We start from the raw sequence: 23,651 nt of genomic DNA, 5'->3' as shown, positions 1-23,651 counted from the left end.
AGCCAGAAGGGGGCGTTTGTGGCCTTCCTTGATGATTCCAAAAGTTCAGAGCATCTCTCTTGGTGTGACGCTACAATTTACCTTGAGCTGTTTTGTAATTTGAACAGGCAGCATGACAGTGATTTGACTCCGCCACGCTTGTCAGCGGCTACTGGCAGCGTGCTAGCTGCTCTGTTGTGCGTCACTTAAGCTGCTCACCAAACACTACGCTGCAAATACATGAACTTCCATCCATCCATCATCCGAACCGCTTAGCCTGCTCTCAGGCTCGCGGGGACCCTGCAGCCTACCCCAGCAGTCCCTGGGCGGCAGGCGGGGAGACACCCTGGACAGGCCGCCAGGCCATCACACAGGGCCCACACACACATATACACTCACACCTAGGGACAGTTTAGCACAGTGAGTCACCTGACCTACATGTCTTTGGGCTGTGGGGGGAAACCGGAGCCCCCGGAGGAAACCCACGTAGACACGGGGAGAACATGCAAACTCCACACAGAGGACGACCCGGGACGACCCCCAAGGTTGAACTACCCCGGGGCTTGAACCCAGGACCTTCTTGCTGTGAGGCGACCGCGCTAACCACTGCGCTGCCGTGCCACCATATATTTCATTCCATAATTACATAATAATGCCACCCATACATGTACTTTCATTACATAACTACAACACACCAGTATTTACAGTTATACCAGAGATGGTTATGGCATTGCCCTGATACTACATGCCCCCGGGATAACGGCCCACCACGATAAACACCTTGAAGACAGGCAGGCAGAGCTGTGACCATGCTAACATCAGCACTAGGCGAGATATCGAGCAACCCTCGCACTCAGTACGTTGCTTTGTCCTCCTGGTCCTGAAATCCATGGTCTACTGCATGTTATACTGACATTCACTCGTCCAGTTGACACTTTCATCCAAAGTGTCTTCCACGAGAATCAGCAGGTACGTTCATGTGCCAAGAACACGTGTTGTTGCTGTTACTGTTGCTGTTGTTGATGAAATCTTTGCCAGAGGAGGCTGATAAGATCACGTCTTTCTCAGCAGCTCTAGGACACCCAGTTCTGTCAACTTGGCCTCCGCCACTTCCTGCCAACCTTTATTGGCTTGTGGGTTCCTTGGGGAGGGATGCATGATGCCCTCTACTCGTACATTAATATTCGCCTCGGACAGAGCTCGCCGTGCCCGATGCTCGGCCACTTTCCCAACCCCAATGACCATGGAGACTCCGAGAGTCTTCACCGCCTGACACAGCGCAACATCACAAAGGGCCAGAAGCTTCTCGCGCAGCCCAGCAGGAAGATCAGGCGGTGTCAGATTCTTGCCAGTGGCACTCATAAAAATGAGTGGACACAGATTGTGCACAAAGCAGTGGCGGAAGAACAGCGCAGGCTCGCCACACAACTTCCTGAAGAAGCCCCAGAAGCGTGCGCCGCTCACTTCCCTCCTGCTGCAGGCAAGCCCCGTGATCGGTCGCTTTGGGTGCTCTTCAGCCGGGTGGCTCACCTCCCCTGTGATCTTTAGCCAATCACGAACTGAGCTGACCTCCCCGAAGGGGACCTACAGAAAGGGGAGGAGGTGCTGGTATTAATTACATGGTAGTTTTTCTCACTGCTGTCATTACGAGTCATTTTATTAAAATGTATTTCTCTTTCAAACCTGCATAAAAGGAAATGTTGTAAGTGGAAAAAGTAAAAGTGGTTGGGTAGTAACCTAGCTCCCACACTACCGTCACAATGTTCATGTCAAGCCAATGTAAAAAGCAAGTAAAGTAAATCACAACACTGCTCATGGTTTTGCCTTTCTCCGTGTGATACAAAGCACAGGGCTTCACACATCTCCAAACCAAGACAACTGGCAGCAGATGTCCTGTAAGTAAGTAAACGTCACAGAGCACATCCACGCATCCATCCCATAATAGTTATGTAAGCCTGTGTTTAGTGGGTTCAGTGCCGCCTTGTTGTCTGTAAACCTGTCAGGAGACTAAAACACACATTACTTGCACGTTTTCAGTGTCCTTGTATGTGTGGAGGAGAGTTGCTGGGTATACTGGGGGAAGGATGCTGAATATGGAGCTGCCAGGGAAGAGAAGAGGAAGGCCAAAGAGGAGGTTTATGGATGTGGTGAGGGAGGACATGCAGGTGGCTGGTGTGACAGAGGAAGATGCAGAGGACAGGAAGAGATGGAAACATGATCCACTGTGGCGCCCCCTAACGGGAGCAGCCGGAAGTAGTAGTAGTAGTAATGGTGGTGGTGGTAGTAGTAGTAGTAGTGGTGGTGGTAGTAGTAGTAATGGTGGTGATGGTGGTAGTATTAGTAGTAGTGGTGGTGGTGGTAGTAGTAGTGGTGATGGTGGTAGTAGTAGTAATGGTGGTGATGGTGGTAGTATTAGTAGTAGTAGTGGTGGTGGTGGTGGTAGTAGTAGTGGTGGTGGTGATGGTGGAAGTATTAGTAGTAGTGGTGGTGGTGGTAGTAGTAGTGGTGATGGTGGTAGTAGTAGTAATGGTGGTGATGGTGGTAGTATTAGTAGTAGTAGTGGTGGTGGTGGTAGTAGTAGTAGTGGTGGTGGTGATGGTGGAAGTAGTAGTAGTAGTAGTGGTGGTAGTAGTAGTAGTGGTGGTGGTGGTAGTAGTAGTAATAGTAGTGGTGATGGTTGTAGTAGTAGAGGTGGTGGTGGAAGTAGTAGTAGTAGTAGTAGTAGTGGTAGTAGTAGTAGTAATGGTGGTGATGGTGGTAGTATTAGTAGTAGTAGTGGTGGTGGTGGTGGTGGTGGTAGTAGTAGTAGTAGTAGCAGTGGTGGTGGTGGTAGTAGTAGTAATGGTGGTGATGGTGGTACTAGTAGTAGTGGTTGTGGTAGTAGTAGTAATGGTGGTGATGGTAGTGGTGGTGGTGATGGTGGAAGTAGTAGTAGAGGTTGTTGTAGTAGTGGTGGTGATGGTTGTAGTAGTAGTAGTGGTGGTAGTAGTAGTGGTGGTGGTGATGGTAGAAGTAGTAGTAGTAGTAGTGGTGGTGGCAGTAGTAGTAGTAATAGTGGTGGTGATGGTTGTAGTAGTAGTGGTGGTGTTGGAAGTAGTAGTAGTAGCAGTGGTGGTGGTGGTAGTAGTAGTAATAGTGGTGGTGATGGTTGTAGTAGTAGTGGTGGTGTTGGAAGTATTAGTAGTAGTAGTGGTGGTAGTAGTAGTAGTAATGGTAGTGATGGTAGTAGTATTAGTAGTGGTGGTGGTAGTAGTAGTGGTAGTAGTAGTAGTGGTGGTGATGGTTGCAGTAGTAGCACTAGTAGTAGTGGTAGTAGTGGTGGTAGTAGTAGTAGTGGTGGTGGTAGTAGTAGTAGTAGTGGTGGTAGTAGTAGTAGTGGTGGTGATGGTTGCAGTAGTAGCACTAGTAGTAGTGGTGGTAGTAGTGGTAGTAGTAGTAGTGGTGGTGGTAGTAGTGGTGGTAGTAGTAGTGGTAGTAGTAGTGGTGTGGTGGTGGTAGTAGCACTAGTAGTAGTGGTAGTAGTGGTGGTAGTAGTGGTAGTAGTAGTAGTAGTGGTGGTGGTAGTAGTGGTGGTAGTAGTAGTAGTAGTAGTGGTGGTAGTAGTAGTAATAGTAGTAGTGGTGGTAGTAGTAGTACTAGTGGTGGTAGCAGTAGTAGTAGTAGTGGTAGTAGCAGTGGGGGTAGTGGTAGTAGTAGTAGTGGTAGTACTAGTGGTGTGGTGGTGGTAGTAGTAGTACTGGCAGTAGTAGTTGTGGTAGTAGTAGTGGTGGTAGTGGTAGTAGTAGTAGTGGTGGTGGTAGTAGTAGTAGTAGTGGTGGTAGTAGTAGTAGTATGTCTGCAGAAGATTGCGCACTAAAGCTCATAGGAACGTGTCCACACTCTGCTAGCAGCCGTGTGGTATCATGGAGCCGGCTCACCCCCGTCTGGGCCATCCCGAAAGGTCCGGGGTTCATACCCAGAAACAGGACACTTTGGCCGCCATGACAGTACGTCTCCACGTAGCAGCGGTGCGTGTCCCACGCGTACTCCAGCGGGTTGTAAATATACCGCACCGGCTCGCCGAACGTCAGCCGACGGAGGTGCGCGTTCAGCTCCAGCTCGGCCTGGAGGAACTGGGCGGATGTGGGACCGGTCTCCGGTACCCACCCCGCTGGTTCCGGCACCCGCCCCGCTGGTGTCGGACCGGTCTCCGGCACCCACCCCGCTGGTTCCGGCACCCACCCCGCTGGTGTCGGACCGGTCTCCGTTACCCACCCCGCTGGTTCCGGTATCGACCCCGCTGGTGTGGGACCGGTCTCCTGGTTGTCAGGCGGCGTCTCCTCTGACATGCTGGGCGTCTACGAATGAGACCAGTCGTGTGTGAAACACCGAGACGTTCACTTCTTATACCGAAACTACCTCAAGAAGACGAACTACGTCCTGAAGATGAAGATGCACCCTTACTGTTTTCCGTGGGGCCTCCTCCTCTTCTTTGCCGGCTTTAATAGCGGTTGGCTAACGACGAGTTGTGCGGTACCGCCACCAGCTGGTGAGGAGTTTATCTCGGGGTCGCAGCTGTGGGAAAACAACAGGAATAACAACATGGATGCCAAAGCAACATGGCAGTTGGACACAGATATTATAATATTATAATCACAGATATTATAATATTATAATCACAAACATTATAATCACAGATATTATAATATTATAATCACAAACATTATAATCCCAGATATTATAATATTATAATCACAAACATAATCATAGATATTATTGTGGTGGACACGTATTGGGGACAGAATTCAACCCAGGAACTAAGGGTTAAGTCATGGTTGCCCTGGCAGGTTAACGCAGGGTTAAGTTATGGTTGTCCAGCCAGTTTTCTGATTATTCTTGCCACCTCCGCTCAGTCGAGCTGTGGTTTGGTTGCTCTCTGATTTACCGTGGATTAAAGAAAGTTGCCTACACGGCTAAAGTGTGAACCTACGGTCTTCTCCGTTCCTTCGGCTCTACACTGGTGACCCCGACGTCGGTTTTCGGATAAGTTTTCTGAAACCACACACATTATGGCTACGAACGCCGTTGCAATTAAACTGCCGGAGTTTTAATATTATAATCAAAGATATTATAATCGCAGATATTATAATATTATAATCACAAACATAATCATAGATATTATAATATTATAATCAAATATATTATAATCGCAGATATTACATTATAATCACAAACATTATAATCACAGATATTATAACATTATAATCACAAACACTATAATCACAGATATTATAATATTATAATCACAAACATAATCACAGATATTATAATATTATAATCACAAACATAATTACAAATATTATAATATTATAACCACAAACATTATAATCGCAGATATTATAATATTATAATCACAAACATTATAATCACATGTATTATAATATTATAATCACAAACAATCACAGATATTATGATATTATAATCACAGATATTATAATCGCAGATATTATAATATAATCACAAACATTATAATCACAGATATTATAATATTATAATCACAAACATAATCACAGATATTATGATATTATAATCACAGATATTATAATCGCAGATATTATAATATTATAATCACAAACACTATAATCACAGATATTATAATATTATAATCACAAACATTATAATCACAGGTATTAATCACAGATATTATAATATCATAATCACAAACAGTATAATCACAGATATTATAATATTATAATCACAAATATTATAATCACAGATATTATAATATTATAGTCACAAACATTATAATCACAGATATTATAATATTATAATCACAAACATAATCACAGATATTATAATATTATAATCACAAACAGTATAATCACAAATATTATAATATTATAATCACAAACACTATAATCACAGATATTATAATATTATAATCACAAACATATTCACAGATATTATAATATTATAATCACAAACAGTATAATCACAGATATTATAATAACGGATGGGACATGGGAGCAGAACATAAACTAACCGGACAGCCCAGCATGGAGGGGACCGGACTGCGGTATTTGAACGCTCCAGAAACCCCTTCAGAATCCAGCAGTGCACCGGAACTGTGCTGCACCCGTGTGGAGTGGTGGGGGACTTCACACGTGTGTCCTGGGACCGTCCAAAACTCCTGCAAGAATGTCCAAAAGGAGATTAAACAGGTTTTGGATATAAACTTTAATCTAGATCCAGCACTTTTCATATTGGGTATACTTCCTGACAATATGACAGATAGTGTCTTATATTCTTTATTGAGAATTCTGCTTTTCATAGCCAAAAGAAAAGAAAAGAAAGAAAGAAAGATAAGAGTTTCCTGGCCGCAGCCCCAGCAGAGCCCAGCGGAGAGACGAGATGAGAAACCCACAGCAAGGCCACGTACCGTTGACAACACACAGGGTTGCTGACAGATGGCCCCCATGGATACATGCAACGCCTGGACTTGTTTATTGTATTTATTCCTATTTGTATTTTGGGTCTTATTGCACTTGTTTGTTGTTTTTTCTCGGGTGTACGCATGTGCTATGCATGTGTATGTACTATGCAAATTGTTGTTAAAACAAGTGTAATTGTATGAATTGTAAGTTCTTGTGTTGTGTTGTGTTGTGTTGAATAAATGTGTTGAATAAAAGAAAATCAGCTAAGAAAAGAAAGAAAGAGGGGCGTCCATCTGTCAGGACGGTGCGGGTAGTCCGGTAGGGAGCGCAGCAAATGGCGCAGTGACATAATCAGAGGGCGGCTGCATCTGCTGTCCATTTGAAAAATGAAATGTGGAGTTTTTCCTTTGTACAAAAAAGGAAAATTATTGGTCAGTTTTTCTAAATTTCGTAGCTCATTGTTGCATATGTCCAAAAAAAGTCAATGACTGCAATAACTTTTCTGGTATGGATTTGTAATCGATGGAGAAATGAATGGAGACTTTACGGAAACAACCGCTAGGGGGCATAAGTTTTCCCTTTCCCTCCCTATTGCGACTGGGTTGGCGTTGGACTGGATGTCAGGAGTGGATTCTGGAATGGACTCTGCGGCAGAGGCTCTTGAGGAAAGTATGAGCGGCGCCATGAGCGACAGAAAGAGAGGGATGATGAAATACCTCATGTCGCGCGCCTTAGCGCCGTTCAGCCATGTATTCAGCGCGTGGTCGCAGCGCCATCCAGTGGAGCAAAGGAAACACTGCCATGGCGCAAGGCCTGAATGTTTGGATAATGTAATATTTGCTAGTAATATTTGATTTGCTAATGTCCCTTACGGCTTTCCGTAGCGCCACAACAAAGTCACGTGATGTACGTAACAACGTCAGTCGGAATCCGGTCGGTGAATAAACACCCAGCACGAGAGAAGTCGTCCTTGCTTTATTAATGTTATAAGTTAACATAGCCAGAGGGCACAGATCATTACATGGTGTCAGAGTAGCGGAGTTTAAATACCCAATATGGATTCGTACGGCGTTCCAGCTCCACGGATGGACTGGGAATCGGCGAACTTACCTGAAGCATGGAGACGATTTCGACAAACAACGGAGCTAATGTTCAAGGGCCCCCTGCGCGGGAAGAACGAAGAGGAGAAATGCAGCTACCTCCTGCTCTGGATAGGGGAAAAAGGGCGCGATGTGCACAACACTTGGACACTCAGCGGAGAACAAGCCAAGAAGCTAGAAACGTACTACGATAAGTACACTGAGTACATCACCCCCAAAGCAAACCCGATTTATGCCAGATATAAATTTCATGAAAAGATGCAGGGAGAGAGTGAATCCTTCGAACGATTTGTAACTGAGCTAAAGCTCCTAGTCAAAGACTGTGGCTACCCAAATGCCGACGAGATGGTCAGGGACCGCATCGTGTTTGCCACCAACTCACCCAGAGTGAGAAAAAAGCTACTTAGCCAGGGAGCTGAGCTAACGCTAGAAAAAGCCATAGATGTAGCCCGCTCACACGAGCTAGCAAAGCAACAGCTAAAGTTTATGGGCCAGGGCAGCACACATGAAACGGTGCACGCAATAGGCAGAAAGACTTACAAACCGAACGCACCCAAAGCAGCTAACGCTAACTTCAGACAAAGGGAAGGTAACGTTAGCACCGCCGCCAGGGCGTGTAGCTATTGTGGAGGGCTACACGGCGCTAAAGCCACTTGCCCAGCTAAGGGTAAACAATGCATTAAATGCAAGAAGCTCAATCATTTTGCTAAAGTATGCAAGTCTAGCTCCCAGGGACAGACAAAGTACTACCGCGGCACAGTACATGCCGTCGGAGAGAACCCAGAAGAGTACACCACTGACAGAGAGCAGGAAGAACTGTACTTCAACAACATTACAGTGGAGAGCACCGCTGTGGGAGAACAGACAGAGCTGTACATAGACTGCATCTCAATAGAGAACAACGGAAAAAGCAACGAGCAGGCTTACGTAGAGGTTGGAATTGGCACACCTCCACAGAAGGTAAAGTTTAAACTAGACATTGGGGCACAGGCCAATACTATTCCCACCAACCTGTTCCAGGCGCTGTTCAAAAATGTGACACTGAAACCAGCAATACACAGACTCACTGAATATGGAGGAGGCGCGCTGAGCGTGAAAGGCACATGCAAACTCAAATGTAAGTACAGAGACAATGCAATGATGCTGGACTTTTACATCATTGACACAAACGCCCCACCAGTCATGGCAATGAAAACATGCCGTGACCTAAACTTGGTAAAAATAGTGATGGCTGTGAGCGAGGAAAACAATGTCACATCACAGAGCATAATGGATGAGTATGCAGATGTTTTCATGAGTATGCAGATGTTTTCCAGGGAATAGGAGAGTTCCCAGGCGAGTGCACCTTCCGCGTCACACCAGATGCAACGCCGGTCGTCTGCCCGCCACGCAGAATCCCCATCGCCCTACGCAGCAAACTGAGGGACGAGCTTGACAGCATGGAGAAAGGCGGCATAATCTGTAAGGTAACAGAACCCACAGAATGGGTGAACGCACTCGTCATTGTTGAGAAGCCAAAGACAGGCAAACTTAGAGTGTGTTTAGACCCCAGAGCTCTTAACAAAGTGATACAACGACCTCACTACCCCCTCCCTACGCTGGAGGACGCCACCACAAAGCTCGCTGGAGCTGAGTACTTTAGCGTGTTAGACGCGCGGTCAGGCTATTGGGCCATCAAACTGAGCACTGAATCCTCAATGTTGACGACATTTAACACAGTGTTTGGCAGGTATCGTTTCCTCAGACTGCCATTCGGAATCGTGTCCGCTCAAGACGAGTTCCAGAGACGCGTGGATGAAACATATGAAGGATTGGACGGTGTGACGGCCATAGTGGACGACATACTAGTGTTCGGCAAGACTAAAGAGGAACATGACCAGCGTCTCAGAGCGATGCTGAAGCGCACAAGGGAGCGAGGGGTGAGGCTCAACCCCGACAAGTGTCACATATGCGTGTCCGAGGTAAGCTACTTCGGCCACACGCTCTCACACGAAGGCATCAAACCAGACCCACACAAGGTGAAGGCGGTCAAGGACATGCAACCCCCACAGAACAAAGTAGAGCTGGAGACAGTCCTCAGGATGATCAACTACCTCGCCAGATTCGCTCCACACCTCTCACAGATAAACTCACCCCTCAGACAGCTTCTGAAACAGGACAGTGAGTTTGTGTGGGATGCAGTCCACGACAAGGCGTTCCAAGAGATGAAGAATCTCATTACACAGCACCCAGGTCCAGTACTCTCATATTTCGACCCGCAGAAAGAGCTGCGACTCCAAGTGGATGCATCCAAAAGTGGCCTTGGGGCTGTCATGCTCCAAGATGGCAAACCAATTGCCTATGCGTCCAAGTCACTCAACAGCACTGAAGAAAACTACGCACAGATAGAGAAGGAGCTCTACGCTGTTGTCTTCGGCTGCAAGAGGTTCCACGAGTACATGTACGGACGAAAAGTGATTGTGGAGTCAGACCACAAGCCTCTGGAGGCAATATTAAAAAAGCCACTGGCAGCAGCACCACCCCGGCTGCAACGGATGATCCTGGCGCTCCAAAAATACGACATCCAAATCATCCACCTTCCCGGTAAGGACATACCGGTGGCCGACACACTGTCACGCAAGTCAATAGAACACCACGACAGTGACCTACAGGAAGGGATGGAGGCCCAAGTGCACACAGTCCTCAGCAACATCCCTGTGAGCGACACAAGACTCACAGAAATCAAGCAGGAAACAGCGCAAGATCCACAGCTCACCGCACTCAGACGAGCCACACTCACTGGCTGGCCAGACACAAAGAAAAAGTGCCCGCCCAGCATCCAGGAATACTGGAACCACAGAGCAGAAATCTCAGAAATGGACGGTATCCTGTTCAAAGGTGAGAGAATCATTGTCCCCCAAAAGCTTCGCAAGGACATGATACAGCGCATCCATGCCAGCCACCTTGGCGTGGAAAAAAGCAAATGCCGAGCAAGAGACTTACTGTTCTGGCCTGGCATGGGGAAACAGATCGAGGATGCGGTAGCAGACTGCAGCATATGCCAAGAACGGCGCAGTGCAAATGCAAAGGAACCAATGATGTCACACGCCATACCCGAGCGGCCGTGGCAAGTGATAGGCACAGACCTATTCACATGGAACTCACAGGACTTCATAGTCACTGTGGACTACTACTCCAGATTCTTCGAGCTAGAGAGACTTTACAGCTGCACCTCATCTGCCGTCATCATGAAGCTGAAAGCAGCAATGGCTCGACACGGAATCCCCGAGACTATCATCAGCGACAACGGTCTGTGCTACAGCTCTGGTGAGTTCCGCAACTTCTCACAGATATGGGGTTTCTCACACACCACCACAAGCCCCCACTACCCACAGAGCAACGGCCTCTCCGAGAAGACTGTCCAGACGGCCAAACGCATCCTGGACAAAGCCAAAGCTGAGAACAAAGACCCCTACATGAGCTTACTGGAGTATCGCAACACACCGGTGGACAACCTGAAATCACCGGCACAGCTACTGATGAGTCAGAGGCTGCGGTCCATTCTCCCATCAACAGCAAAACACCTGCAGCCACAGATCGCCAGTCAGGAGGATGTTCACAAAAGGAGAGAGGTATGTCAACAGCGCCAGCAGGCATACTACAACCGAACAGCCAAACCTCTGCCCCACCTGCCCACAGGCACACCAATCTGCTTCCGGCAGGAGGATGGATCCTGGAGACCTGCAACTGTGGAAAGACCAGCGAACACAGACAGGAGCTACCACATCCAAACCAAAGAAGGTCAGATCTACCAACGCAACCGTCAACACCTGCGACAAAGCAGAGGGAACACTCACACTACACACACACACACTTCACAGCAGACTGTTACCAGCGTTAACAACAACACACAAGCCCATCAGCAAGAGCATGCTGAACCTCCAGACACGAACAATCAGCGACAACCAGACACACAGCCTGGTTACACCACGAGGTCAGGTCGCACGATCAAACCAAGACAAATCCTTGACTTATGAATGTTAAAAAAAGAGAGAATTTTACACCAACCTGTACTATACCTGCTATGTTTTGAAAAGAAATATTTACAGCGTTCACTTACCTTATGTACCTACCTGCTGTTTGCAGTTACCAGTAATGAAATGAAAAAAAAAAGATGAAATGTTATTATGGTGTCACATTTAGACAGTGAAGGAAATGTTTTACACTACTTTGTTGCAGTCCAGTTATATGAGTTCCACTTTCATATTCTTTCTTATTAAGATTGTATTCGCTTATAAACGTGCTCAATGTGATCTGTATCTCTGCAGAGAAAGCAGCACTTTTCAGAAAAAGGGAGATGTAATATTTGCTAGTAATATTTGATTTGCTAATGTCCCTTACGGCTTTCCGTAGCGCCACAACAAAGTCACGTGATGTACGTAACAACGTCAGTCGGAATCCGGTCGGTGAATAAACACCCAGCACGAGAGAAGTCGTCCTTGCTTTATTAATGTTATAAGTTAACATAGCCACAGGGCACAGATCATTACAGATAATTTTCACCCCCCTAAATCAAAATGGCAGATTTTCGGTAAATTCCAAAATAATGCAACAACCTTTACATGAAGCCGAAACACATTTACATGCGAGACCGACCGAGACGTTTACTAGGAGGGTGTGTGTGTGTGGGGGGGACACACACACACCCCCGCTGCTCCCGCCGCGCTCCGCAAACTGCAGATATTTGCACTGAAATGAGTTGCAGATCAATCGCACGAAAAGGTTGTAAGATCTCCCTGAAACGACCACGAGCGGTCACCATGACCGTCTCGTAATTTGCGCGTGTCGTACGCGTCATGTCAGTATGTATGACGCGTGCTGGTGACGTCATTTCCTTCGTGAAGTTCGTTGCTCTGTCCCAGAAACATACTAGCGCCCTCCAGTGGAGAGAAATGGTCTAAACGTGATGCGTGATGATGTCCAGCATGTCTGGTTACAGACGCACCATGACTACCACCGAGGCGCTGCAATATTTACAGGCGTTGGACAGCCGCCATTTTAAATTGTTCTAAAAATAGTATTAAAGTTGTTAAAATGTTAATTTTGGTGTCAGTTAGTTTCATAACAGACATACAGACGTAACAGACAGACGTGTGTCTGTTATGCAGACAAACATATTGTAACGTGCATGGATAAGTAGACACGCTGGCCGCTGATTGGCGGGTCTGACCCTTTGGTGTAGCAGTTAGCGATGTCTCCCGCGGTGCGGGCGATACGGGTTCGCTTCCCGGCCGCGGCAGTTCCTGTGGTTGCGTTGTCCCCCGAATTCGCTACAATATGTAATGCATTAATATCTCAACTGGGTATTTATCTTGACAGAATATAGAGTTTAAACGCCGCCGCGGCGGCGGTCAAAATGGCCGCCCTGTATCGGTTGGCTAATGAACGAGTCAGCGCAGAGGAGCCGTTTGACGCGCTCCGCTTGGCACTGCCGTAAAGCAGTTTATGGCGACCCCGTCGTAATAATGTAAACTAACCTACGACACATCAGTATATCCCCCTTCCTTCAAAACATGCAGTTTTCAGATCTAAACATTGATGACATAATGAACAGGTTCACTTTTTCTTTTTGGACTCATAAGAAGAAGAAAAAACATAACCCATCCCACTCTCTCTGTGAGGGTCACTGCCCTAATACTGTAAACTAACTACGACACGTCACAACACGGCGCCCACGGTGCTTCTAGCAGGTGTTCGGTCCCGGTCGTTGTTTGGGCCTGTTTCAATATTTATTTTCAGTTCTTTTTACAAGTCACGTGTTATAGGCCTTGTTACGTTTGTTAGATTAGTGTAAGCGGTTATTATCTTGCCCGGTGCGGGATTCGATACGGGGTGTACTGCACCACAAGGCGACGTCACTAACCGCTCGGCTAAAGGGTCAGACTCGTTAACTAGGGGCTAACGTGTCTTAGTAGTTTACACACATATGTGTTTTCCGTCTTGTTTTCCAGGTCATATCTTCCCTTTTCCAATTTTGCTATTCAAGTTCGACCATGTCTCTCTGAAGTTTAACTTGTTTAAAAATAGTATTATAGTTGTTAAAATGTTAACTTTGGTGTCACTTAGTTTCATAACAGACATACTAACATATGTAATGCATTAATATCTCAACTGGGTATTTATCTTGACAGAATATAGAGTTTAAAAACCGGCGGTCATTTTGACCGCCCATGGTCGATGTGGCACCAATATTACAGTAGGATACATGGGCCAATTAGCACACTGTTAAAACGATGGCATATAGCAGCTCTGCTAAAGTAAATTGTGTAACATAGCTTTGTTTGATTTCTCCCGACACTTTATAGTGTGGATAAGTGATGCTAGGTGGAAGGTAGCAAGAGCAAGCAATATTTTTAAAACATTCTGCTGGGAATCCACCCCTCACTCCTGCCCAAGAACCTCATGAGCACTAACAGCAAATATGGAGCGATAGAGACGCCGGCTTGTAAAGAATTCTCCTGATTGGCTGATGAGGAGCAAGTACAGAGAAAATGTTCTGTCTCTGTTTACAGTGCCTAGGGTGGCTACAAAGACCAGATTTTCTTCTCAGTGCATCTACCTGATAGATACTGTACCTGACAGCTGTAGAAAGAGTTTGGCCGAACATTATAAAGTGTTCTAAATAAATCTCATCTGGTAAAACAAGTTCAAGTTCTATTTATTTGTCAAATGCACAATAACCCCAGCCCAACTACTATCCTTCCCCAAGGCGCTCACCACTGGAACTGCTACTGCCCCTTCCCCCTTCCCCACAACCCCCTCTCATCACAGCGGACCACCACACAAAGAGAGACCTTGTAAGACTGCACCCCGGCAAGGCTGTGGGTCCCAACAGTGTGAGCCTGTGGGTGCTCAAAGCGTGTACTGAAAAGCTGTGTGGAGTCTTCCAACACATCTTCAACCTGAGCCTTAGTCTGGAAATGGTCTCTCTCCTATGGAAGACGTCCTGCCTGGTCCCGGTGCTCAAGAAGGCCATCCCCCATGTACTAAATGACTACAGGCTGACTACAGGCTGGTGGCACTGACATCCCACATGATGAAGACCCTGGAGAGGCCGGTTCTCTCCCACCTCAGACTCCTAGTCAGCCCCGCAATGGACCCCCTGCAGTTTGCCTATCAGCAGCAAATCGGAGTGGATGACGCCATCATCTACCTGCTATAATGAGCTTATCCCCAGTTGAACAAGGCTGGAGGGTCATGTTCTTTGATTTCTCCCATGCCTTTGACACCTTCCAGCCATTGCTGCTGGGGGGAAAAGCTCAGGGCGATGCAGGTAGATAAGCCCCTGGTGACCTGGATTACTTACTATCTCACTGGCAGACTGCAGTTTGTGAGACTGAGGAACTGCGTGTTGGAGATGGTAGTGAGCAACACAGGATCACCACTGGTGATGATGTCCCAATTCCTGTTCACCCTGCACACCTCAGACTTCAGGCACAACTCTGACTCATGCCACCTGCAGAAGTTCTGAGATGATTTTGCTATTGTGGGATCTATATATATGGGGTGGGAGACGGTGGAAAACTTAGTGGACTGGTGCAAGCTGAACCACCTGCAGCTGAACACCAGCAAGACAAAGCAGATGGTGGTGGACTTCCGAAGACGTTTTTAAGGCTCCCCTCAGGTGTTTGTGTTCTTCTCGTTGGGCCTGAGTGCTGCTGGGCACATTGTCAGCTGTGTTGCAAAGTTCTGATGATGCTCAGTTTGTGTTCCAGAGGGTGGTGTGAGTCGAAAAGTAGATATTGGTCTGTGTGTGTAGGTTTCCTGTAAACCCCAATGTGGAGGCTCCTGTCTTCCTCAATGTGGATGTCACAGTCCAAGAAGGGCTGTTACATGCAACATACAAGAACTGTGAAGAACTGTGAATAAGTGTGAGTAAAAACAGGAGTACTTTTAGTAAAAGACTCATTCTGCTGAAAAGCACCACAGAGCGCCACAGGAGGTCATTCCTGCCTGCGGCCACCAAACTTCACAACTCCTCCCTCAGACTCAGACTGTCAGACACTCTTGAGTTAATGGTCACTGGACCGGCCCTGTCGAGTTTTGTTTGTGCTGCTTGTTGTGTGCTGCAGTAGTGCAGTATAGATAGGGTGTTATGTGCACCATGCTTGTTGATATATTTTCTTCTTATTTCTATTTCTTATTTATCTTTTATTTCTCATTGTTTCTGTTTCTATTTTCTTATCTTGTAACTTGTTAGTTTTTAGTTATTGGAGCACAAGTGTCTGTAATAGAACCCAATTTCCCCTCGGGGATGAATAAAGTATTCTGATTCTGATAACTGTGAATAAGTGTGAATAAGTGTGAGTAAGTGTGAGTAAGTGTGAGTGTGAGTAAGTGTGAGTAAGTGTACCCTGTGCAATGACTGAACATGATAACATGCTGCTGCATCTTTTTCTCTATGTTTTACATCTGCTATAATTTTATTTATTTATTTTTTTTATTTTTTATTTTGAGATACTTTTCTACCAATGTTCTTGTCCACCCTGCTTTTATATACATGTCTATTTTATTTTATAGGCACCAAGTACTTCAGTTTTGTTTAGTATTTTTATGTCTTTTGTATATTTTATATATTTGCTTCATATTGTTGCTATTGTGTATATTTTTGATATTGTGTACTCCTGGATTATGCAAGCTGTAATGATGCTTTAATTCCCCTCAGGATCAAAGTATCTATCTATCTATCTATCTATCTATCTATCTATCTATCTATCTATCTATCTATCTATCTATCTATCTATCTATCTATCTATCTATCTGTCTGTCTGCCTGCCTGCCTGCCTGTCTGTCTATCTAACAATACAGTGTGGCAGGCATTAGCATGTTTAGGCATCCGTTCAACCTTAAGATTCAAGATTCATTTCACAACTCAATAATTTATTGCCATATTTCTTATATATTATGATTTATCAACACCTCGAGCATTGCCTTGTTAAAATTGTGAACATTTTGTAAGCTCAATTGTGTAAATAAAGTTTATTAAGCAAGTATACCCAGCTACAGCCCGCAGAACGAGGCGGGGCTACACAGTCGTAGGGCGAGGAGGCGGGGCTACACAGTCGTAGGGCGAGGAGGCGGGGCTACACAGTCGTAGGGCAAGGAGGCGGGGCTAAACAGTCGTAGGGCGAGGAGGCGGGGCTACAGTCGTAGGGCGAGGCTAGGGTTAGGGCTGTCGCCCCGCCTCGTACGTGTAGCCCCGCCTCGTTCTGCAGGCTGCAGGTGGGTCCTTCCTTCTCTGTTTGAGGGAGAAAAGCTATGTAGCCCCCCCCCCGACACACACACACACACACGACTCTACTTACTCTTTCAGCTCAATACACTGTTTAATCGTAAACCTTGTACCTCTTTTGTCGAGCTACAAACTTGTCTCCCTCCATGTCCTCTGCCAGGAGGTGGCCAGGCCAGCTTCAAAACGTCAATTAAAGTGTATCTACGCTGCCCTCTTTCGGTTGAAAATGTTTACTGCGATTAAGGGCTCGCTATATCCTTGTTGCACCGCCAGCCCCACCTCGTTTGGTGACGCAATAAGGTGGCGATTTCAAGGTACTTTAACTCAGATATTTTACATTACAAAAACAGACAGATGTACATCTCCAGTACCCAGGTTGTACAGACATAACCTCTTCTCCTACTTTCATATCTAACCCACAAATCTGGATATTTCAAACTGGACTTGAGGCTACTGGGCAAACACAGGCAGAAACAGTCTATCAAAGTACCCCCAAACGCAAACCATCTAACTTCTGCCAAAGTTAACGCAAACGTTAAAATGGCTATAGATAAACAGCCCAATGCATAAGAAAATGTACCTTCCATAATCATGTACACATTTTTCTTCCTTTGCTGCCATCCCTCATGCACCCCTGAGCCACTCAGGAGGAACGCAAGAGCTCCTCCTCCAGTCCCCTGATGGTTTAAGTGCCAACCCCATGGCTTGGGTTTCCATGCAGGCGGCAGTGATTTACAGGTTGTCACTTCCTGCTTTCTGCTTTGACAGGCAAGTAATATCAGCGTGCAGCGTGATTAATTGGCTGCTTTCTTTGAAATTAATTACAACCATGAACACGGTGGGACACAGAGCTTCATTCATGTTAACGTTCCTGAAGGAACAAAGCAAGAAGAGTTGGGGCATGCCTTCTCGCCACCATGGCTGCTGACAGACTACAACCACTCCAGTTGGTCTACAAGGCACCAGTCTGACCCTCCTGGGTACTGTGGCCAGACACCTGGACTCAGCACACCACCACACAAGGACGTTACTCGTGGACTTCCCCCCGCTTTTAACGCCGTTAACATGCACACTCCCGTGTCGCTCAAGTGCCTTCTGGAACTACAGGTCAACCCAACACTGGTTTTATGGATTCAGGCCACAGCATGTAGTCGTCAATGGCTTTAAATTCAATAATTTGATTTTAAACACAGGAGCTGCCAGAGTTGTTGCTTTTTTTTAAATCTCCCATTCTCTTCTCTGTCTACATCAACATCACCTGCCGCAAGAGTGAAGGATGACTCTCCTAAAATATGCAGATGACATGGCCCTGGCCCTGGCTGACACAAACTTACTGGTGGAATACGACTGGTAGGTGAGTGACCTGGCTAGAACCTTTCAGGAAAACTCCCCGGAGCTCAGCATGTCTGAGACCAACGAGTTGTGTTGTTGTGCGGGTGGACACCTGACTCGCCCCACCGTCTCTGAACCCCTCAGCCTGGCAGGGCAGTCAGTAGAGCAGGTGGAGTCTTTTGAATTCCTCCCTGTCCTCCCAACACACTGATTGGCGTACAAGAAAGCCAGCAGTGCCTGTACCTGCTGAGGAAGTTCAGGAGTTTTAATGTCAGCAGAGTCTACAAGTCACTCACGGAATCTGCATTCCCCTTCAACGTCTCATCCAGCATGGTACAGTGTTCTCACCAGGAAACCAAACAAACTCTCCACATCACCAAGCAGGCCAGGAAGACAACAGGCTCAAGCCAACTTCCGCTATCTGAGTTGTGCACTGAGAACCCCCCTCGCTACCCAGGACCCCTCTCTTTCTTCCACTCCCTCCATCAGGCTGTCACAAAGCCCCCTGGCCAGCAACACCCACTGAAGGTCCTTCATTCCCTCAGGCATAAGCACCCTAAATAAATTAAAATAAGAACTTTATCCATTCCACAAGGCACTGCATAACCTGTTGTGGGCGATGGCAAAAAGGAGACGAGACCACTTCTCCTTTTGACCACACAGCTGTGGGGTCGTTTATTTGCTCCAACAAACTTCCAGTGAACGGTTTCCAATCAAAACCTGAGCCTCGTGTCTACCCACAATCCCCCCTGCTAGCCCCTGAACCCACTGTCCTAAAGGGGCCGTCTCTGGTCCACATGGTGCAGATCTACAATGTCTTCTTAACCAATCTACTAACTTTTCTCCATTGTCAACAATGTTAAGCTGTTTACTCTTGCGCCTTTTTAATTTGTCTGTTTTCAGATTCACACTCACGCACCTTTATTTATCCCGGAAGGGCGATTCAGCTCCACAACCTACCCAGAGCACACACAAACGCACACACAAGCCGCAGTCACCAGGGTCACCCTCGTGTGGCCATGCATGCAGACTCACACGAGGACCAGGCGAAGGATAACAAGTCATATAAAAGACTAGAATGAATAAATGAAGCATCCTAAGATGCAGTGCAGGGACCGTTCCAACAAACCAGCCAGTGAACGTCCAGACCCACAAGTCACGTGAGGTATCAACCAACCAGCTAGTGCGGTTTAAAACTGACCAAAGCGTTCGTTTAAAATGAGCACTCTCGGCATTTAACAGCCTGATAGCAGAAGGAACGAAGGACCCTGAGTAGCGACTTGTTTTCCTAGGGGGCGCTGTATAGCGCCAGCCTGAGGGAATCACAGTGAACTGACTGGACAGCACGTGGTCAGACTGGCTAGTAACTCCCTTCGCTCTCTGAGGCGTATTTGTTGTGTTGTGTGATGAGCACGGTGACACACAACACAGCCTGACTCCTGCACAATCACACAAGGTGGTGGAACCAGCTCATCCGGACACCACCTTCACTGACACACACCTGTCACCATCACCTAACTGACCTCTACACCCCCACCTGACTGCAGGGACCCCCACCCTTATACACAATACAGTGTCTGAAGGTGTCCCCACCCTTATAAACAATACAGTGACTGGAGGTGTCCCCACCCTTATTAACAATACAGTGACTGCAGGGACCCCCACCCTTATACACAATACAGTACTGCAGGGACCCCCACCCTTATACACAACACAGTACTGCAGGTACCCCACCCTTATACACAATACAGTACTGCAGGTACCCCACCCTTATACACAATACAGTACTGCAGGTACCCTACCCTTATAAACAATACAGTACTGCAGGGACCACCACCCTTGTACACAACACAGTACTGCAGGTACCCCACCCTTATACACAATACAGTACTGCAGGGACCCCCACCCTTATACACAATACAGTACTGCAGGTACACCACCCTTATACACAATACAGTACTGCAAGGACCCCCACCCTTATACACAATACAGTACTGCAGGTACACCACCCTTATACACAATACAGTACTGCAAGGACCCCCACCCTTATACACAATACAGTACTGCAGGTACCCCCACCCTCATAAACAATACAGTGATTGCAGGTGTCCCCACCCTTATAAACAATACAGTGACTGCAGGTGTCCCCACCCTTATAAACAATACAGTGACTGAAGGTGTCCCCACCCTTATAAACAATACAGTGACTGCAGGTGTCCCCACCCTTATAAACAATACAGTGACTGAAGGTGTCCCCACCCTTATAAACAATACAGTGACTGCAGGTGTCCCACCCTTATAAACAATACAGTGACTGCAGGTGTCCCCGCCCTTATAAACAATACAGTGACTGCAGGTACCCCACCCTTATACACAATACAGTACTGCAGGGACCCCCACCCTTATACACAATACAGTACTGCAGGTACACCACCCTTATACACAATACAGTACTGCAAGGACCCCCACCCTTATACACAATACAGTACTGCAGGTACACCACCCTTATACACAATACAGTACTGCAAGGACCCCCACCTTTATACACAATACAGTACTGCAGGTACCCCCACCCTCATAAACAATACAGTGATTGCAGGTGTCCCCACCCTTATAAACAATACAGTGACTGCAGGTGTCCCCACCCTTATAAACAATACAGTGACTGAAGGTGTCCCCACCCTTATAAACAATACAGTGACTGCAGGTGTCCCCACCCTTATAAACAATACAGTGACTGAAGGTGTCCCCACCCTTATAAACAATACAGTGACTGCAGGTGTCCCACCCTTATAAACAATACAGTGACTGCAGGTGTCCCCGCCCTTATAAACAATACAGTGACTGCAGGTACCCCACCCTTATACACAATACAGTACTGCAGGTACCCCACCCTTATACACAATACAGTACTGCAGGTACCCCACCCTTATAAACAATACAGTACTGCAGGGACCCCCACCCTTTTACACAACACAGTACTGCAGGTACCCCCACCCTTATACACAATACAGTACTGCAGGTACCCCACCCTTATACAGAATACAGTACTGCAGGTACCCCACCCTTATACACAATAGAGTACTGCAGGGACCCCCACCCTCATACACAATACAGTACTGCAGGTACCCCACCCTTATACACAATACAGTACTGCAAGGACCCCCATCCTTATAAACAATACAGTGACTGCAGGTACCCCCACTCTTATACACAATACAGTACTGCAGGTACCCCACACTTATACACAATACAGTACTGCAAGGACCCCCACCCTTATAAACAATACAGTGACTGCAGGTACCCCCCAACCTTATAAACAATACAGTGACTGCAGGTACCCCCACCCTTATAAACAATACAGTGGCATAATGACCCAAACCAATGACCAGTTTCATATACAAATATGGGGTGACCATTAACTAAAGTTACAGTGGCCATGTGTACTATTCACAGAGGATTGGGGAATAGTTGCAATAGCTTTCCAGTTTAGCATCCACCACAAGTGGTTTTCCTTTGGCCCTGATCACATTCACTGACCTTCACCTCACTTTCGCTTGAGACTCCTGGCCAGTAGAATCGACTGGACAGCATTTTACTGTTTTAAAAACCCCACTGTGGCCTCCAATAGGGCTGCTATTTGCAGGTGTGTCCCGGTATCGTAGTAGTCTACGGTTCGAATCCCTGTGTTACTTCCGGCTTTGTCGGGCCTCCCTACAGACACGTGTCTGCGGGTGGGTATGTGTCCTGGTTGCTGCAATAGCGCCTCCTCTGGTCGGTCGGGGAACCTGTTCAGGGGGGAGGAGGAACTGGGGCAGCAGCGCTGACTGGGGAGGAATAGCGTGATCCCCCACGCGCTACGTCCCCCTGGTGAAACTCCTCACTGTCAGGTGAAAAGAAGCAGCTGGCGACTCCACATGTATCGGAAGAGACGTGGCAGTCTACAGCCCTCCCCGGATCGGCAGAGGGGGTGGAGCAGAGACCGGGACGGCTCGCAAGAGTGGGGTAGCTGGCTGGATACTGGGGAGAGAAAGGGGTTAATAAAAAAAACGGGGTTTTGCACTCTTCCTTTGTCCTCACAGCTTTCCTCCATCCATAAAAAAGTTCCCCATCAGAGACTCTGAACTTGAGTACAAGAAAATCTTGAGAAGTGTTAAAGAAAGGTATTAGTGAGTGAGATAAGGAGGGAGGCAGAAAACATAAAACTGCAAGGGAAGGCAGGGTATACAGCAACAGCACACATGATCAAAGAAAGCCATATAAACCACTGAGACACGCATTTCCATTCTGATACCCTTCTCTAAGTCTACTATTAAAAAGTCATGTGGTTTACCGGGGTTAGGGTTAAGGTGAGGTGGTTAGGGTTCGGGGTTAGGGCTCGGGGTTAGGGTTAGGGTGAGGTGGTTAGGGGTTAGGGTTCGGAGTTAGGGTTTCTGCATGCTGTTGATAACGTGTAAACACCAACGTGGACCGACAAAAACACAAAATAGTTAAGTTCTAGCATGGATATAGTGGTCTTCAGAGATCACTGGTGTGAATCAGTGTGTGTGGGGGTGAAGGATCACTGCAGTCTCTCCTGCCTGGACCCTCGTCTCCCTCACCACGACCCCCCCGTTGAGAAGAAGGGATGGGTGGTAGGGAAGGGTGGACAGATGCAGGGGAGAGGTGGCTCTGAGGAGGGAGTGTTGGGCAGAACAGGAAGTGTATAGGTGCTTGGGACAGAGGAGAAAGGGGGTGGTGAGGTATTGATTCAGGAGCCGACCTAAACAAGTTCTCTCATTTTCTTTTCACTTACCCGGGGTAGGTTCGCTGAGCACAGACGCCCTTTTTCAGCAATGCACCGCTTCACATTCCATCAATTACAGATTCACATCTGGAAATTGCCCAAAGTTTGCTACTGAAGGCCACTGAGCAGCTCCACTGGAGCAGTTGGAGGTTAAGTGTCCTGGTCAAGGGCACTTCAGCAGTGAGGCAGGTGACAGCATCGTTAAGCATCAATCAGTTAGATGTGGTTGACGATCCCTGCTGGTCCAGTGGTCGAGCCAGCACACGTCTGGTCCTCTAACCTTAAGGCCACTGCTGAACAATACATGTGCTCATAGAGGAAAAATAAAGATCCAAAAATGATAAATATGTACACACACACACACACACACAAGGCTAATATATGATGTGCACCATTAATGTGAAGCCATCTCTTTCACACCCTGTATTTCTTCCACATCGGCAGCTGCCTGATGAAGACCATGTCAGTCAAAATGCTGCAGATGCTCCTGAGCTGGAAACCCAGTGTGCAGATGCAGCCTTTCCTTCTGGCTTCAAGAAGACACAAGCAAAGGCAGGCGAGCACGCAGTTTCAATCAGGGACTGAATATTTTGTTTCCAAAAAACAAAAAAAAATGTTTTTTTCATACAGGCAAGACCCGAGACAAAAACAGAAAACCAACAAAGTAAAGAAACTCCGCAGTGGAAAGTATTAAGTAATTAATTAATTAGTTAATTAGCCAGTTAATTCATCGTCAGCCACTTCTCCGGGGTCGGGTCACGGTGGCAGCA

At 46.8% G+C, this 23,651-nt stretch overlaps 1 protein-coding gene across 1 annotated transcript; it reads right to left on the bottom strand.

Moving 5' to 3' along the window:
• Positions 1 to 587: 587 nt before the first annotated feature.
• smug1 (single-strand-selective monofunctional uracil-DNA glycosylase 1) lies at positions 588 to 7,077 on the bottom strand. The gene is made up of 4 exons (XM_056300395.1): positions 6,940 to 7,077; positions 6,002 to 6,148; positions 3,897 to 4,316; positions 588 to 1,563 (listed from the first exon to the last, which is right to left on the bottom strand). Exons 1-4 carry the CDS (start codon positions 7,075 to 7,077, stop codon positions 1,033 to 1,035), a joined length of 1,236 nt encoding a protein of 411 aa, XP_056156370.1. The 3' UTR covers positions 588 to 1,032.
• Positions 7,078 to 23,651: the final 16,574 nt, after the last annotated feature.

The sequence above is a fragment of the Lampris incognitus genome, chromosome 2 (genome assembly GCF_029633865.1).
Source record: "Lampris incognitus isolate fLamInc1 chromosome 2, fLamInc1.hap2, whole genome shotgun sequence".
NCBI classification, from domain to species: domain Eukaryota; kingdom Metazoa; phylum Chordata; class Actinopteri; order Lampriformes; family Lampridae; genus Lampris; species Lampris incognitus.
The sequence above is the reverse complement of the archived record's forward strand: the minus strand, read 5'-3'. Positions and strand labels throughout refer to the sequence as shown.

Bases quoted from the DNA above. Each gene is read 5' to 3' on its own strand.
- smug1 (XM_056300395.1), bottom strand. From the start codon at position 7,077: ATGGCGCCGCTCATACTTTCCTCAAGAGCCTCTGCCGCAGAGTCCATT. The intron at 6,149-6,939 runs GTAAAGTCTCCA...ACATTCTTGCAG, and splicing joins GCCCCCTAGCGGTTGTTTCC to GAGTTTTGGACGGTCCCAGG. The intron at 4,317-6,001 runs GTTAGTTTATGT...TCTCATTCGTAG, and splicing joins CCTCCATGCTGGGCTGTCCG to ACGCCCAGCATGTCAGAGGA.